The 17,911-nt window shown below is 48.6% G+C and overlaps 1 protein-coding gene across 3 annotated transcripts in view; it reads left to right on the forward strand.

Moving 5' to 3' along the window:
• The window catches only part of RRN3 (RRN3 homolog, RNA polymerase I transcription factor), a 1,004,740-nt gene that overhangs the window by 528,859 nt on the left and 457,970 nt on the right, over nt 1–17,911 (forward strand). For all 3 annotated transcript variants that reach the window (XM_069645599.1, XM_069645600.1, XM_069645598.1), the window contains exon 12: nt 2,730–2,860. In XM_069645599.1, the coding sequence (XP_069501700.1) occupies nt 2,730–2,860 (131 nt within the window). The remainder of the gene's footprint in view (nt 1–2,729; nt 2,861–17,911) is intronic.

Genomic DNA, 17,911 nt, shown 5'->3' on the forward strand with positions numbered 1-17,911 from the left:
GGCTGAACCCTCAGCTGCAGTACAGCACCCATGGGTGACTATTTTGTCAAAATGGCCCTGTCTTCTTTTTTGCCATTTTCTGTTTGTGAGGTCTTTCTTGGGTTTTACTCTGTGCATTGAGACAGGTTTGGGCCCTTTGTTTGTCTGCCTTTGGCGGGCTTCAGCCCTGAAGCCCGCCCTCGGCTCCAGAGTGTCTGAAAGGACAGGATGTGAGGGGGGGGTCCCAAAACTCGCCTGTCCTTTGTCTCTAGGAATGCCTGAATGGAACTAGTTCTGATTGGCTGGCTGTGTGAGTGACAGCTGAGGCTGTGCATGAATGGGAGAAACCTACTTAAAAGGCAAGGGTTTTGGGTATACAAGCAGAATCGACCACTGGGAGAAACACTTGACGAAGAAACAGTGAACAAAGCTTGCTGCAAACTTCTGGACCTTTGAATTGCCCGCCGAAGCCCTGCTGCTCTGCTGAACTCCTTTTTCACCTCGACAGAGAAGCTCCGGACGGAACGACTTGTCCCCTTGGGTTAGAGGGACCAACTAACCCAGAGATGAACTCCACTGGACCACCACTTCCGACTTGCTGTGCCTCTACGTTGCTGCAAGAACCCAATGCCCGGGCTCAGTGTCCATAGCCAAGTGCAACGTCTGCTGTGGAACAAATCCAGCTAGAAGCTCCAGGACCCTCCTAGGGACCCTCCAGAAGCAGGACCTCCAGATCCAGAGTCCCCTCACCAGAGTGCAGGAACGAGGGAGTGAAGGAAGTCCAACCGGTGTCCGATAACCACATCTGTGAGATTTGCTAAGCGCTGAAACCACAAAGTGACGCTCAACAGAAAAGAGCTAGTAGCTGCCGACAACCTCCTGAGTGCTGCCGCAGGTGCCCTCCAGACGTCCTCCCACTTGTCCCCACAACTGAGGCTCAGGAATCAGGGTCTGCACCACTGTAGCAAGACGGAATCCAGCTGGACCACTCTTCTAACCAGAGTACTGTTTAGGCTTGGGGTACTTGCCTTATTGCTTGTAGCCGTGCTTTTCTCACTTGCGAATTGCCTTGCCTTACCTTTTCGAGCTGGTTTCAACTCTCTTCTCACAGGCTTAACAGCTTGTGACCCGACAAGTGATTTTCCTGAACTCTCCAACTTTGTGCAAGACTTTGTATCCAAGAAGTGCATCAGATCCATAGACTGTTCCAAATTACTTTGGCTGTCCTGGCTCCCTAAAAATCCCTTGATTTTGGTACTGTTTGTCCCTCAAAGGTGGTAGCTTGTTGTATACTGGCACTGCTGGGAAAGGCTTATCTATACTTCATTGGAGGATTCAGTTGCCCTCACAATTAATGAGAAATTGTTCTAACCTTTTTACTTCCCTAACCCTTTCAGAGTCTACAAAAGTGTATTGGTGTGACATATAAATGCAAATACTATCCTTATCATGGAAGTCACCTCGGGGTGTAGGAGTAGTGTATGACGCATATCCAAAGAGTATCCACTGGCTTTATTTGACTCTGAAAAGTAATGTTAAAGTGTATTTGAATTTTTACAACGAATTGCCTTTAAAAAGAATGCTTATTTCAACCGACGTTAAATAAATAAATGTTTATAACTGAAACCTTGAGTGTTAGTGTTACTTGGCTGCTTGTATTTACGGATTTTAATTGTACAGCTCTACAGCTCACATTTACCCCTCTTGAGAGTGGCCTGGCTGCTCAGTCACACTACCAACATGTGTAGTACAGATCTAAACCAAAAGATGGGTTACCTAATACCAAGCGGAAACGTGTTGTGTAGTCTCACCCAGTGTGACTACACCAATTCTTACCTAACACCCTGCCCCCCTCGCCCCTCTTTTTGTCTCCTCTCCTAGCCTGGCCACGACTGTAACACTTCATGCACTTGCACTAGAGGAATTGCTGTCACGCCTAGTACGCACAATAGCTTTTGTTACATCATTCGGAGACTTCAAGCCCTAAGAATGATCGCTAAATTCCCTTGCTCGCTTCCTGCATTGAAGCGCTTTGAAGCATTCCACTTGTGTATAAGCGCTGTATAAATAAACTATTATAATTACTATGGAGAGTCCTAAAAATTATACCCATAAAAAGAGTAAAAGATTCTGTGAGTGTGGGAAAAGGTTCCCACTTGGAGGTATAAGGAAAAATACTCCACCAGTAAAAGCAAAACGTTCTGGGGTCGACAAAGATCATGAACATTTATCATTGCTATAAAAATTTTACCTAACAGACTGTGTGTGTGTTCAGGAAATTAACCGTTGGCGGAGCTGCCTGGGGCGGCGAGTGAAGAACGCACGCACACCCTTCGAACCCTATGGACTAACTGTAAGCATACTAGCATAGCCATAGCACTAGTCCTCAATTTCAAAATAGCGTCTACCTTCTAAAGTGGGATTTTGCTACACACGTGATTCTAAGGTTACAATTCGCTACGTTTCCATTACAATCTAACTTCTATGAGTAGGTCTCCCTCCCCCTTCAATCTCCTAACTCTCCTGCAACTCACTCTTCCTTCTACAATCACCTTGTCTTGAATAGCTGCAGGCCTGGGACTTTCGCCCCTGCCTCCAAATGAGGATTTCATTTGTTATTTTGTTACAGTGATGGATAAAATGAAAAAACAAAAATCCTGATATTCCAGGTAAGTAGAGTGTGCTTTGAAAATAGGAATATAATCATTCCGCATTTGGTTGATGAAAAATATCGGTCATTTTATTTTTAGGTGAGCTCAATCTTGACAGAACAAAAGATTTGTATCGTGATCTCTTAATAGTCTTCGACAAGCTCATTCTACCAACCCATGCTTCCTGCCACGTGCAGTACTTTATGTTTTATGTCTGCAGCTTTAAATTGGTGAGTATTGGAAGCTGTGTGTGTGTGTTTGTTTATGTGTGTGTTTGTGTGTGTGCGCACACAGTACCATGTATTAATGAAGCCATACAAATCTGTGTGAAGTGTAATATTTTACCACAGAATTGTGCATGCTTTGTGCTGATTTTAAGACTGTTCCAAAGTAGTTTTCCTCCTAAGATTGGTTGCAAGAGAAAAATAACTTCTTGTGGCTTTCTGCTATTCAAATATGTTTAGAATGATGATTAACCCTAAAACAGATTTTCTATGGTTTCACCCACTCTGGCTACCACTGAACCTTTTTATCAGAGCTCCAGTTTCCACTGATGCCTTTTATTGGCACACATGCCTGTCCCTTTTAATGTAGAGAGCTCTGCCTGCAAAGTGATTTAAGATGCTGATTGATGCCCTTGAAGCATGTTGAAAGATGATAGTAAAACAGTCTTTTAACATGCTGCACATTTGAATTGTTTATTTGCTTCTCTTTGATGCACTGAAATTAAGTAACGCAATGTATGAATATGTCTCCTTTAAACAATATTGCCGGGACATTTCACACTGCTCTGTGTATTTTATACACTGAAGTCTCATAGGGCCAGGGAACTGACCCTGTTAAATGGGGCGGGGGGAACCGTGTAAACCTGGGCTGGATACCTTTTCAGGGAAATTGCCAGAGCCAGTCCTGCACCAGAGGTGGGGTAAGGGAGATGAGAGGGCTCCAGTCTCTGTCCCTTCATCCCGTGCCTGGATAAATGTACAAAATGCCACTTCTGCTTGCCCATACCTGCTGTGTAACATGCTGGACAGTGTCAAAGAAGACTTCCAGCAAATGTTTTTTCACAGATTCTCGCAGCTCTTTGGATTTGGCACCTTTTTAAAGCAGACAGGTGAAGAAAGAATATTGCTGGTCAGATTCTCTTCACTCTCTCGGTCTTGCAGTCTGGTGAGGGGACTTTAGGGATTTGAATTGTGTCTCTGGTGGTCCAGCAGGAGTCCACCAAAGTTTCGGATGGATTCAGACTTTGGAAGACCATGCACCGAACTCAGGCTTGAGGTCCCAGGGTATTGGCGGTTTGTAGCTCAGCAAGGCCGCAGCACATCATGGAATAGCTCAAAATGCGGGTCTTCTTGAGACTAGTGGGTAGGAGTTGTCGCATTCGGAACCCTGAGGGCGATGGACAGGAAGGGTTGCATCAGGCTCCCGTTACACAGCTACAGACGTCTTTTCGTCATCTTCCTATTTGGTTTTAGCTTCAGTGGTCGACTTGTCAGCAGCTTCCAGGTTCGGAGTTTTTATCAGGAACTACAGCACAACTTCTGCCATCTCTCCCTGCAGTTTACAGAAAAGGGCCGTCTGGCTATCCAATAAGGACAGCCAGCCCCCCATTGGGAGTTGGTTCCTTTCAGGTAAGGTGAAAGACAAAGGACTGCAGAGGTTTGGACTCCTCCCTCGCTTCCTGCCTTCTCAGACACTCTGGAGCATGGGCAGAGAATACAAAGGATTCCCGCCGAAGACGAAACTTCCACTGAGGTCGTTCCCGCCTAGAATGACAAGGGAAGACCTCAGAAACAACAAGGATACTTAAAAATGGCAAAAAGAAGGAACCCGCCATTTTAGCAGAATGTTGGCCCTTCTGTGCATTACCGAGGCTGAATTAACAGCCTGCGAATAAGAAGACTAAAAAGGCACTAAGGTAAAAACATTGCGACAAGCCATTCAAGTAAACTTGCAATTGTAACATAACTGCTACAGGTAAGTAAGAAAGGGGATACATTGTATTGCCCCTGCACTCCACATAAGGTGGGCTGTGCTGGCTCACTTTATTAAAATGTAAAGAGGATGAAAATCCTTCTTTACCCCTTGGGAACAGTAGTTCACCCAAATACATTAAAGAGAAATTAACCGGGAAGCCCAAAGGGGCAACCCAGCCAAAGGCCAAAAGTTATAGGAAACTATAACTCCACCCATACACTATGGAGAGACATAAAAAGGTCACCCATAAAAAGGCTAGGTGAGAGGGGAAAAAGATTACCACTCACCTAGGGACAAGGAGAAATAATCCCTAAGTCCAAGCAAAATGTTCTGGGGTTGACACAGGTCAGGAAGATGTATCACAAATATATTAATCTTACCTAACACTCCTTTCTTGAGATGCCAGTTTGGGGAAACCTATAACACACATTGCCAAGAGTCAAGAGACTATAAAGACAGGCAGCCATTGTTCAATTCTCCTTGCATGGGATAATGGTGTGGAGAACCATGGAACAAATATGGCCACTAGTAGAAAAGACCATTCAATGGATTGCTTTTATCCATCAGCCAGCTCTGCTACTCGGAAACTTTTTGCCAGGGGGCGTAATGGACCTCAACTCCGCCGTACATAGTCGATCTGTCTTGTCCGGCTCCGGAAGTGACGTCATGCATCGTATATATAGCACGTCACTACGCCCCATGCTTCAGTTCCTTTTTTCCGTGCGCTCGAACGCTGCATTGAAAACACGACTCGAGTTTTCTAATGTTTATTTGTACAATTTGTACTTTTTCCTTCAAAAGCCTTGACGCAATGTCGCCTCAAAGGGTTTCGGGGTTCAAGCAATGCAGCGATTGCGAGTCCAAAATGTATGTGACTGACCCTGTGATGTCTGTCTGTGGTATCTAAGTTTTAGTCATGACACAGAGGCCTGCGCTTCGTGTGCAAAAATGCAGCTGAATTCCATATTTGAGGGGGCCGAGAAACTGGCCTTGGGCCGACCGTGCAGCAAGTCTCTGGCGCTGTCGCTCTTCCGGTCTTCAGAGGCTGAGACTGAGGAGCCCACCCCCGACAAGGGAAAGGAATGACATTGCAATAAGACCAAGAAAAGATCCCATTCCAAGAGCCATTCCTCATCGTCTTCCTCACGGAAGAAGAAGTGGCACCTCCTCCATCGACATGAATCCAGCTTGTCGACGGAACGAGGTAAGCCCTCAGCGGGGTCGACCACTCGGGAAGAGTGGGCAAGTTTTAAAACTTCTATCCTCGAAATGTTTAAAAGGCAAGCTATTGTAAATGCGGCTCTGGCGCCCAACCAGCACTTTGGAGGCAAAAGCGGCGCTCAGTGCTCCCGACCCCAAGCCGGCGATGCTATCGATGTCGAAAAAACCTTCTCCAGACCTAGAATTGCAACATAACCAACCCTATACTCATGCCAATGTCAAGCTAAGGCTCTGGTTGACAGGGTTGTTGACACCCTTGGGTTAAAGGTGTCTACCACATCTCTCCCAGGGTATGAGCTCACTGATATCCTGGATGAGAGCCCACAGTTGAGCATAACATGCTATTTAACCCAGCCATTGTGGACCCTTTAGCCTCCTTATGGCAGCACCTTTGTACTATTCCCAATGTAAATGCCAATTTCATAGGGAATTATAAACCGGCAAGAGGTAACCCTTCTTTCTTCGCCCCACACCCTTTCTCCAGAAGGGCTGGTTATACAAGCTGCCACCATTTCCACCAGACCAGCGGCATCCACTTCCAATCTGCCTACGGACAAAGAAGGGAAGAAAACAGATGCATTAGCCAGGAAGGTGTTCACCTCTGGCAGTATTGCGCTCAAATCCACAAACATTGCCTGTGGATTCACAAAATATTCCTTCGGCTGATGGAAATCTGTGGAACATGCTGCTGAATACACCCGTGAGGGTGACAGGTGGGATGGATATTTACAGCTTGTGGAGGATGGAATGGAGGTAGCCAAGTAGTCATTGAAAACGTGCCTGGATGTAGCGGACCGTGTTGGCTGATCAATAGGTTCAGCTGTGGTAATGAGACGGCAGGCCTACCTGAAAACATCTGGCTTCCCCCCGAATGTTCAGAACATGTTGCTGGACATGCCCTTTGGGGGAGACATGCTTTTCGGTCAGACGAATCCTTGGAAAAGTTTAAAGAATCCAAATTGGCTGCTAAATCCCTGGTCCTCGAGGTGCAGCCGCCCGAGGCCGGGTTATAGGTGTTGCGTACCTTATGGCAGGAAGGCGCAGCTCCCACAAGCCAGGAAGGGGCAGAGGGTCCTCCAGAGGCCAACAAGCCGCAAAAGTGGCGGGGACGCCCGTGCCATTAAAGCCGCTTTGATTTCCCCCTCACACGATGCCCGATTGATGGATGGTTGCCAGGGCATCGTCCCCAGTGGCAGGAGATAACCACCGACGCCTGGTCCCTGCAATTGATTCGGTGCGGTTATTGTTTGCCCTTTCTAAAGAGACCACCGAACAGACACCACCTCCCTCAATCCAACCGGGACAGGAGCTCCAGGAAGAACTGAGAGCCCTGTTGTAGTAGGGTGCCGTGGAAGTGCTACCTCCTGAACAGAGAGGATCGGGCTGGTATTCCCGGTATGTCCTAGTACCCAAGAAGGGAGGCGTTCTGAAGAAAGACAAATTCTGGATGGTGAAGTTGAGAGAAATTCTCCATTCTCTCAAGTTTTAGGACTGGCTGTTGTCGATAAACCTGCAGGACGCTTATTTCCATGTGCCAATACACCAAAAGCACAGGAAGTTCCTAAGGTTCCTCATGGGGGACAAGCACTATCAATTCAAGATGCTGCCTTTTGGGTTGACCTCCACTCCAAGGCTCTTCACCAAGCTCATGGCAGTAGTTGCGCCTCACGTCAGGAGATCTGGGGTACACGTATTCCCGTGCCAGGGCGACTAGCTGATCCGGGGGAAGTCAGCAGGGGCAAGTTTTGTCTCACTTGGAGGACACCTGCCTACTACTGCACAGGCTGAGCTTCTCCCTCAACTTGAAGAAGTCCCATTTGACACCAGTTCAGCGGCTCCAGTTCATTGAAGCAGTCCTAGACACGCGGGTAGGGAAGACTTTCCCTCCCGAAGATAGTTAACAATATAGCCCAGATGGTGCATTTCTTTCAGAACGACACCACCCTGCCAGCGGCTTCTTTCCTTCGCCTTTTGGGTCTTGTGGCCTCTTGTATTTTTCTACTGCTAGAGGCCAGGCTGCGCATGAGACCCCTTCAGTGGCTACTGAGGTACCAGTGGTCTCAGTATCTGGGATGAACTCTGTGTCCAGCCAGGTAGTCCGCTCAGCAGGTGGAGAACACGCAGCAGTCTCATGGCGGGCAAACTCTTCTGGCGTCCCTGGCCTCAGGCCCAACTGGTAACAGATGCATCTCTGAAGGGTTGGGGCACTCACTGCGAGGATTTATAGGTGAGCGGCCTCTGCTCTCCATCAGAAGCCAGGTGGCACATCAACAGGCTGGAGTTGCGGGCCAGCAGGTTAGCCATGAGGGCCTTTGCCCCGTCTCTCAGAGGGAAGGATGTCCTCGTCCTGACATACAACCCAGTGGCCATGCACTACCTCAACAAGCAGGGTGGTGTGCACTCCCACCCCCCATGCACAGGGGCAATACAGCTATGGTTCTGGTTACGAGAGAACCAAATCTCGGTCTCGGCAGTTTATCATGCAGGTACGGAGAACACCTTGTTGGATGTTCTGAGCAGGCAGAGCACAGACTCACATGAGTGGAAAGTGTGCCAGGAAGTCCTAGTGGAGGTCTTCGCTCTCTGGGGTACCCCAGCAGTGGATCTGTTCGCCACAGAGTCCAACAGGAGGTGCGAACAGTTTTGCTCAAGGGAATTCCCAGCGAGCGGTGCACTGGGGGACGTGTTTCTGGTGGATTGGATGTTCCCTCTCCACTATGTCTTCCCTCCGATTCCCGTCATTCCATGGGTTCTCAGGAGGTTGAAGAGATTCGAGCAACCATGATCTTGATTGCCCTGGATTGGGCGAGGAGAACGTGGTACTCCAATCTCTTGGATCTGACCATCTGCCTGCCTCACCGGTTGCCTCACCGTCCGGATCTCATGACCCAGTCAGATGGTCGAGTACTCTACCCGACCCCAGATTCCCTCAACCTACATGCGTGGTTCTTGAGAGGATGAAGTTTGATGACTGGGACCTCTTAGAGGAAGTACTTCAGGTGTTGCTGGCTGCATGCAGACCTTCAACAAGATCTCAGTATGCGTGCAGGTGGAGAAGATTTGAGGCGCGGTACAGGGAATGCGAGACCGACACTATCTCTTGCCCCACCACTACAGTGATGGAGTTCCTTCTGTCACTGGCCTTGTCAGGCCTTCATGTTAACACACTCAAACGTTACTTGGCGGCCCTGTCTGTGTTCAAGAGGTCCCCAGAACAAGGTTCCGTGTTTACTATTCCGCTCATGGCCCAATTCCTGAAGGGTCTTCTCAATAAGTTTCCCCCAACCCCTTTTGTTGCCCCAGATTGGGATCTTAAGCTGGTTTTGATTTACTTGATGGCGGATCCGTTTGAGCCTATGCCCTCATGTTCTTTACGGCTGTTATCCCATAACACAGCCTTTTTTTAGTGGCAATCCCATCTGCCAGGAGGGTTAGCGAGCTGCAGTCTTTGTGCTGTAAACCTCCTTTTCTAAAGTTCTTTTGTGAAAAAGTCTCTAAGTGTCAGGCCTCGGTTCCTTCCTCAGTGACTTCAGAGTTTCACCTGTCCCAGTCTATCGACTTGCCTGTCTTTTATCCTCCTCTACATACCTCGAAAGAGGAAGAGCGGTCTCACCACCTTGACCCGAATAGAGCGTTGAGCTTCTATGTTGCTCACACATCTGAGTTTCAGAGATCAGATCAGTTGTTCGTGGCCCATTCCTTGTCTCGAAAAGGTCTTGCCATAACAAAACAAACTGTCACGTTGGATTGTTTTGCGCAATTCAGAGTTTTATCAATCGGCAAGCAGGAGCTTCCAGCGGGCATCAGGGCCCACTCAACCAGAGGGGTTTCGGCCTCTACTGCCCTCCAACGAGGGGTTCCTGTTAGAGACATATGTCGGGTAGCCACATGGTCTTCCTTACATACATTTACCCAGCACTATGCATTGGATGTGGCACGGTGAGCTGATTCATGGTTTGGTAGGGCGGTTCTACAGAATATACTTGTTTAAAATGTTTTGCCCTCCTAACTGCTTGGGGAGTCTATCAAGATGAGGAATCTGCAGGAGAAAAGCAATCCATTGAAGGAGAAATTACTCACCGTAATGATCTTTCTATGGATTCTTCTCCCGCAAATTCCTCATCGACCCTCCGATCCAGCCCCGCTCCAAGTTCTAAGCCTTGTTGCTTCTGTCCAAACGAGAAGGCATCTGGTGATGGCTCTTAGATAACTGCTTCTGTCTTATTCTAAAAAAGAAAAAAGGGAAATTGTTTCTATCATCGTTTATGGGATCATTATGTTGGGATGTATCCTTGTTAAGTTTTTACCTGCTGATTAGCCTCCTCCTGTGGTTTTTCCTTATTCAGCGTTCAGGCGCAGGGTGAAGAAAAGGGCCATAGTGATGGGCTATATATACGACAACTGATGTCACTTTCGGAGCCGATGATCGAGAGCTGGACAAGACGGATCGAGGATCGACGGACGAGTTGAGGTCCACTACGCCCCCTGGCAAAAATGTTTCTGAGCAGCAAAGCTGGTTGATGGATATTTATCAAGATGAGGAATCTGCGGGAGAGGAATCCATAGGAAGATCATTGCAGTAAGTAATTTCTCCATTATAGTTGTAGGAGTTTTTTTCTTCCTGGTAGGCGAGTAAAGCAGCAAAGAAACAGTTGTTTTGTAGAGGTGTGGTTGTGGCAAATAGGTGTTGTGGAAAGAAACTGTTAACGTTATCATCTTGACAAACTGTGGTATAACAAAAATACTTTTGCTTTCCTGTGCTGACCTGACAGAGGTATTCCATTGGAATAATATTGTGGTATCCTTATATCTGCTTTACATCCTGGTAAAACCACTTTGTGGAGGAAACAGTTACTTTGATTTTGAACAAGTGTTTTGTGAGAGAGACGTTTCCTTTAACAAGTGGAAGGGCATATTGAATAGAAAAGACATTTTGTGTTGAACTGCATAGACCTTTGTTGAATTAAACTCTTTGCAAAAGACTTCCTGAATTGATCCAAGGAAAGGGAACCAAACCATGGACACAAGGAGTACTTTGGGAGATTATCAGTGTTAACTTGTGCACTGTTTTGTTGAACTGAAATCAGATGTATATATTTTTAAACATCTTTTTATTAGCATTTTTAAAACATAAACATCCCCCAACAATCCCCCCCAGAAGCTCCCCCAGAAAAACAAACAGGCCACACCCCAGTGTTCCATAATCCTCCAGCGAGTTGATGATCCCCCCCTTTGCTTACCAAAGGTCCAACAGTCTGAGTCGCTGCGGGCGCCACCCGATTCTAAAATCATCTCTAAGAAAGGCCAATACCTTACCCCACTCGCTTGCAAAGCTCTGTAATGCATTGTTCATAGCATACGTTGCCCATTCCACCGCAACCATCTCCCAGACCTTCCAGAGCCAGTCCTGAAATGTTGGGACTGTTGAGCTTTTCCAGTTCTTGGCGATCAGCATCGTACCAGCCAGGATAAGCATCACCTGTGCTCTTTACCTAGCGCGTGAAACACATTCCATGTCTTCGTGCTAAATGCCCAGCAAGATCCGCTCGTGGGGCCTGGTCTCCCCTGGACCAAAGGCCTGTTGTTGAGCTTTCCGAATTTCCCCCCAGAAAAGCAATATTCAGTGGCAATCCCACAAGATATGCTCAGCAGTCCCTACCGCTCCACACCCTCTCCAACAGTCCTTCGATTTCCCAGGATATAACCTGTGTTAGCGTGCTGGAGTGTAGTGCTAGCCGTATATAAGTTTATACCAAGCCTCCTGAGTCTGGGATGCTCTTGCTACTTTCGGGATTATTCTCCATAACCTCCCCCATTCCTTCTTCTCTATTCATCTTCCCAGTATCTTTTCCCATTTACCCATCAAGGCCATACGTTGCTTCGGTTTAGCCTCCTCCCGGATCCCATACAGCTGCGAGATGAAGCCCTTTGAGCCATCATTAGACATTAAGAATTTTTCGAATTTGGTAGGGTCTCTAGTAGCCGCCCCTCTATTCTCTGGATGCATCAACCAGTGATGTAGTTGGTAGTACCGCAATCTTTCCTCCTCCCCCAGGGCAAAATCCCTTTTACATTCGAGGAAGGAGCTGATATCCTTCCCAATAAACATGTCACGCATCCTCCTACACTCCCCTTCCTTCCATTTCCGAAAGGCCCCGCGCTCATCGACGCCCACTGGATCCTGACGACGGGCAGCTTCGAGGACAGGATCTCGCTCGACGAAACGTTCCGTCCGGCGATACGATGGTGGGGTGTCCGCGCTCATCTGACAGCGGGAACAGGCTTCCTAGCCCCGGCCCACCAGGTGACGGTGACGACGGATGCCTCCCTGGAAGGTTGGGGAGCACTCACCGGGGGCCTCCACGCGAGAGGCCTTTGGTGCTCGGAGGAGAAGACTCTCCACATCAACATCTTGGAGCTCCGCGCAGTGTTCTGGGCCCTCAGGTCCTTCCTTCCGTCCCTCAAGGGCAAGGTGGTGAGGATCTTCACCCACAACACCACCACGATGTTTTACATTCGGAAGCAGGGCAGAACCAGATCTCCTGCCCTGTCCAAGGAAGCCCAGGATCTGTGGCTTTGGGCCATCGCACAAGGGATGTTTCTGGTACCCTTTCATCTGGCAGGGATAAAAAACACCATCGCCGACTCACTCAGCAGGGAGCTGCGCTCGTGCCACGAGTGGGAACTGCGCCAGGATCAAGTGGACCGACTCTTCCGACGATGGGGCGAACCCCAGATCGATCTCTTCGCGACGGCGGCGAACTCCAAGTGCCGGAGGTTCGCCAGCAGGTTTCCCCAACCGAGGAGCATGGGCGATGCTTTCTCGTTCCCCTGGGACGGCCTGTTCCTTTATGCATTCCCGCCGTTGCTACTCCGGCTCGTCAACCAGCTCAAGAGGTCCCGGTGCAGGATGATCCTCGTTGCACCGGCGTGGCCGAGGCAGATCTGGTTCCCGGACCTTCTGGACTTGTCAGCGTCCACGCCAGTCAAGCTACCGACGGACGCGGATCTTCTCTCCAGAGAAGGAGGCGCCATTCTTCATCACGAACCAGAGTCGCTGAACTTGCAGGCCTGGCTCCTGCAGCACTAGATTTTGGAGGATATGACATCCCGGACGACTGCAGAGAGGTTCTTGCAAAGGCCAGGGCATCCTCAACTCTCAAGTGCTACGGCCACAAATGGAAGAGGTTCTCTGTCTGGTGCCGAGCACAGAAGATTAACCCTCTGCGGATTATGGCCCCCCAAGTATTGCCGTACCTACTGTCTTTGGCCAAGGCTGGCCTATCTCACGCCTCCATCAAGGTACATCTGGCTGCCGTCTCACGTTACACCAGAACTACAGGACGGGCGTCCTTGTGGTCTCATCGTCTGGTGAAGGAATTCATGAAAGGACTGTTCCGATCATTCTCGCCGGTGAAGGCCCCTGCCCCGGCGTGGGAGCTCAACGTGGTACCAACTAGGCTCATGGGGGCCCCATTCGAGCCTATGCATTCAGTGCCGTTGAAGTTTCTGTCGTGGAAGAAAGCATTCCTCGTGGCCATCACCTCTGCACGACGAGTGGGAGAGATCCAGGCCCTGTCTTGCAAGCCTCCATACTTGACTTTTCACGACACGAGGGTGGTGCTGAGGACGCACCCCTCCTTCATGCCCAAGGTGCCGTCGGACTTCCACCTCAACGAGCCCTTGGTGTTGCCAGTTTTCTTCCCGTCGCCTTTGTCGCCGGCTGAGAGGACTCTGCACTCGCTAGATGTAGCTAGAGCGCTGAAGTTCTACGTGGACCGCACGAAGAGTTTCCGGAAGACATCACAGCTGTTTGTGAACTTTGGACCTGTGAATCAAGGCAAGGCTCTCTCGAAGACTTCCATTTCCAGATGGCTCTCCGGCTGCATCATGCACTGTCACCGGTTGGCAAACCGACCCCTGCCCGGCCGTCCGAGAGTCCATTCAACCAGAGCGATCGCTGCTACTACGGCGTTCGTGTCTGGTGTGCCCCTGCTCGACATCTGCAGGGCTGCTACGTGGAGGTCGACGCACACCTTCACGAGATTCTTTTGCGTCGACCGGGATTCCAGGGAGGAGTCCAGAGTCGGCCAGGCAGTGCTGCGCAACCTGTTCGCCTAAGGTGAGCCTGGTGAGGAGGTAAGAGTTGCTTAATGTTGAGTTGTTGTATTGCTTGATATTGAGCCTTGTGCCACCTCCCGTGGTTGTGCATGTGTATACTGCTATGTATTCTTATATTCATGAGCATGTGAATCCATGCCAGACCTCATGCTGGAGAAGGAACAAGTTACTTACCTGTAACTGTTGTTCTCCAGCATGGGTCTGGCATGGATTCACATGCGAACCCTCCCGCCTACCACTCTGCGGCTCTTCACTTGGTCATACTGCCACTTCACGTGCTACCAAATCTGAGGATGGCTGCCAGGGGCGGGGCTTAGGGAGAGGGCAGTCATTGGCTGGGGGCAGTATGACCCAGAGACCAGTGATTGGTTACTACTGAGAAAGACAGATCAGAAACGAAACTGATACTGATTTTTTCTATACCGAGGATTCCCGGCCTGACGACGGGGAATATTCATGAGCATGTGAATCTATGCCAGACCCATGCTGGAGAACAACAGTTACAGGTAAGTAACTTGTTCCTTCACTACAACTGGGGGTGCCCTCGAAACATCTGTCCATCAGGCCATTTTTAAAGTTTTTAATTCTGAATATAAACAAACAATAACACATTTTTTACAGCTCTTGAACTGGTCCCAGAGTCTGGCCACACTGCCCAAAATCAAAGAACACAAATACTCATAACAACAATGTATTCCCAGTAAAAACCTGATGGCATCTCTCTCATCAATGTAGTGTGTGAAAAACCTGAATGTGTCTCACTTACTAGTCCCCGGAGGTCTGTCATCAAGGTGGCCAAGACATGGCCGTTGCTATTGGATCCACTTCCTGGGGGTGGACCAGTGGGGGAGGATCACCTGGATGAGGGGTCTTCGGGGAGTGGAAGTGGGATGCTGACGGGCAAGATGCAGTACCCCCTTCCCTGTAACACCTTTTCCCCCATCCTACCCTGTAGGATATCTAGAATCTCCACCCCCCATTTTCCAACACAAACACTTTCCTACACTGTGACAAACAACAGACTAACACCAGAGCCGTTTACCATCGTTCTTGGATCCCAACCCTGTGGACGGACCAGTGAGGGAGGATCACCTGGCAGGGGGTCTTCAGGGACTGTGACAAGAGCATCCGAAGGCGAGACATGGTATCCCCCTTCCCTCACTACCTGAGCAATGGATCCACAGGGACTGCTTGTGGGAACACCCCCAGGTTTCTCACAGCCCCAAGAGTCAAGCCTTGTGTAAGTGAAAACACCGGGGTAAAATGATTTAACACATTTTTGCATTCCTCTTGCTGCTGCAGTATCAGATTAGAAGAGAGTTTAACTCCTTCTATAGACTCGTCTGAAGGGTGTCCCCTGAGAGGATCTGGGAGAGGCTCATGCCTCTTCTTGATCAGAAGCTAAGAGCAAAGCTCCTATCTCTGGTCTGTAAACATAAGCCTTCAGGCGGTTGGTATGAAAGACCCTAGGGGCCTCCCTGGGGTTGCCCAAGTCTACCAAATAATTAACCTCTCCAAGTTTGCCTACAACCTTGAAGGGCTCTGTCCATTGGTCCTGTTTTACTGGAACCATAATAAGAACTTGTTGGTTTGGAGTAAACTCCACCATGTTAGCCTTCTGGTCATGCCATTGTTTGACTAGAGCTTGACCAGCTTCCAAGTTCTTAGAAGCATCAGTTATCATCTGTGACATCCTCTGTCTGAGGCCTAGCACATAGTCAGTAATCCTTACTGGCTTAAGGGTTGGAGAACAGTTCAACATTGGAATAGCTTCAGGGTATCTAGTGGCATTGTCAACTACAACCAATATAAATCAGTTGCCTGAAGGGGTTGGAGGGTCTAGGGGACCAACAATGTCAATCTACACCCTCTCAAAAGGAACTCCCAATACTGGGAGAGGCACTACAGGTGTCACATTCTTGGATCCACTTTCACCAGATAACTGGCAAGTGTGGCACCTCTACAATGTTTCTCAACCCCTGCACTCATCTTGGGCCAGTAGAAGTACAATGATATCCTATCCGTGTTCCTTTTTTAACTCAAATGACCAGCCATGGGGACTTCATGTGCTAATTGTAGGAATTTGGATCTCAATTCTTAGGGTAGCACCAGTCTCCGGAGGTCCCATGGAATGAATTCGATAGGTTCACTGTAAAGGAGGCCATCCGGAACGTAAAGCCTATGCTTCCCAGGTTCTTGCCCTTCACTCTGGGAAGCTGCCTGCTGACACAGATGTTCTAGAGAGGGATCCTCTCTATGTCCCGTACTGAAGTCTGTCTTTGAGGGTCGACCTTCTGCAAGCAAAGCCTGCAGCTCAGGATGGTCTCAAGGATCCAGATCTTCCATACAGGGTTGCATCTCCTCTACCCCTGACTGATCAGAAGATGGTTCTTCTAGGGATTCTTCTGGCACCAACTCAGCTGGTGGTGGGGTGACCTTGAGTTTTTCTACACAAACTCTCTTCTTTGAGGAAGTTTTGGGCTTGGGGTCCTTCTTTCCTTTGGCGACTCTGGGTTTCCCCTTGGTCTCAGTTGGACGGTCTCTTAAGGTTGCATCCCTTACTTTTCTTGTCAGCTCCCTTCTCTTCTTAGAAGGAGGCTTTGTTGTGCTGGAAACTAGACCAAGGGCCTTCAAGTCATTGCCTAAAAGTACCCTACCAGGCACTTCAGACTGTACACTCACAGTGATTTTAACACTCGTGTCATTACATTTAATGATAGCTGGCAGTGTTAGACACATTTGGACTGGACCTCCTGCTAACTTGGTAAGCCTTTTGGGAGCCTTAGCAACTTCTACCGGTTGGAGGAAACCTTCATCTACCACAGTTATACTGGCCTCAGTGTCTCTAATGGCAGGGGTGTCCTGACCATTAACAAGCACATTGTCTTTATAATACTCTTTAGTATTATCAGGAATGGAATTATAGACTTCAATGTTCTGTTGTTCCCACAGTCCCAGAGGTACTAAATAAACTCTAGCTTGAACACCAATGGGTTCTTCAGCTGGAGTGTGAAAGCTAGCACCGGTCATTGGTATATCCACGTCATTTGTAAAGGCTAAGGAGACAGATGGGATCCCTGAAGGTTTACTCTTACATCTGGGATCTCCTTCTGCATGGTCACCAGACCCACAAACCACACATTTCCCAAATTACTTCTGGAATGGGGGTTTCTGGTAACCTCCCTCTTGTTTGGGTCCAGAGGTTTCACTAGCCCTATGAGGTTGTATTGGGCAATATTTACTTGTGTGATTTGTGTGGTCCGCTTTTGGTGGGGGAATTTTGGAATGATGCCTCTCATCTTTCTTATGCTTCTTCCGATACTCTTTCTTGTGAGGAGCCCCGTAGTCCACCCACAAGTCAGCAGCTAGTGCTAACCTTTTGGGGTCATGTTCCTTAGAGTCAGCAAAGTGCTGAAAATACTTTCTAGAATGACAAGACATCTCATTCCATCATAAGTGCTCACCTTAGAGCCCTTAATCCACCCATCTAAGTTTTTCAAGCTTTCCCACACCCAAGTGGCCCACAAGCTTCCATCTTTTTTCTTGTGGTCCCTAAACCTTTTCAGGTATTGGGAAGGGGTCTTCCCAAACTTGGCTATGAGAGCACACTTTACCAACTGGTAATCCTCTGTGACAGCACCATTCAACTCCTTCACAACCACTCTGGGGGAGCCTATACATTACCCATGGAACAAACTAAACTCACTTTCACAGAGACCTTTGCATGTAAACCCAAGTGTACGCAGCCAATCCAAAATATCAGTTTTAGCATCATACACGGTCACCAAATCTTTGGGGAGACAAGGCTTCCTGAACCTTGAGGTGCGTACATAGAAGAGTCTGAAACTGAAGGGGAGTCGAGAGACAACTTTTTCATATCATAGACCTGCTGCATCTCTTTCTCTTCAAGTTGCAGTTCCTTCCTCAATTCCTTTTTTTGCATTTCAGACTGTACCTCC

The sequence above is a fragment of the Ambystoma mexicanum genome, chromosome 2p (assembly GCF_040938575.1).
Source record: "Ambystoma mexicanum isolate Mex_15411 chromosome 2p, UKY_AmexF1_1, whole genome shotgun sequence".
NCBI lineage: Eukaryota > Metazoa > Chordata > Amphibia > Caudata > Ambystomatidae > Ambystoma > Ambystoma mexicanum.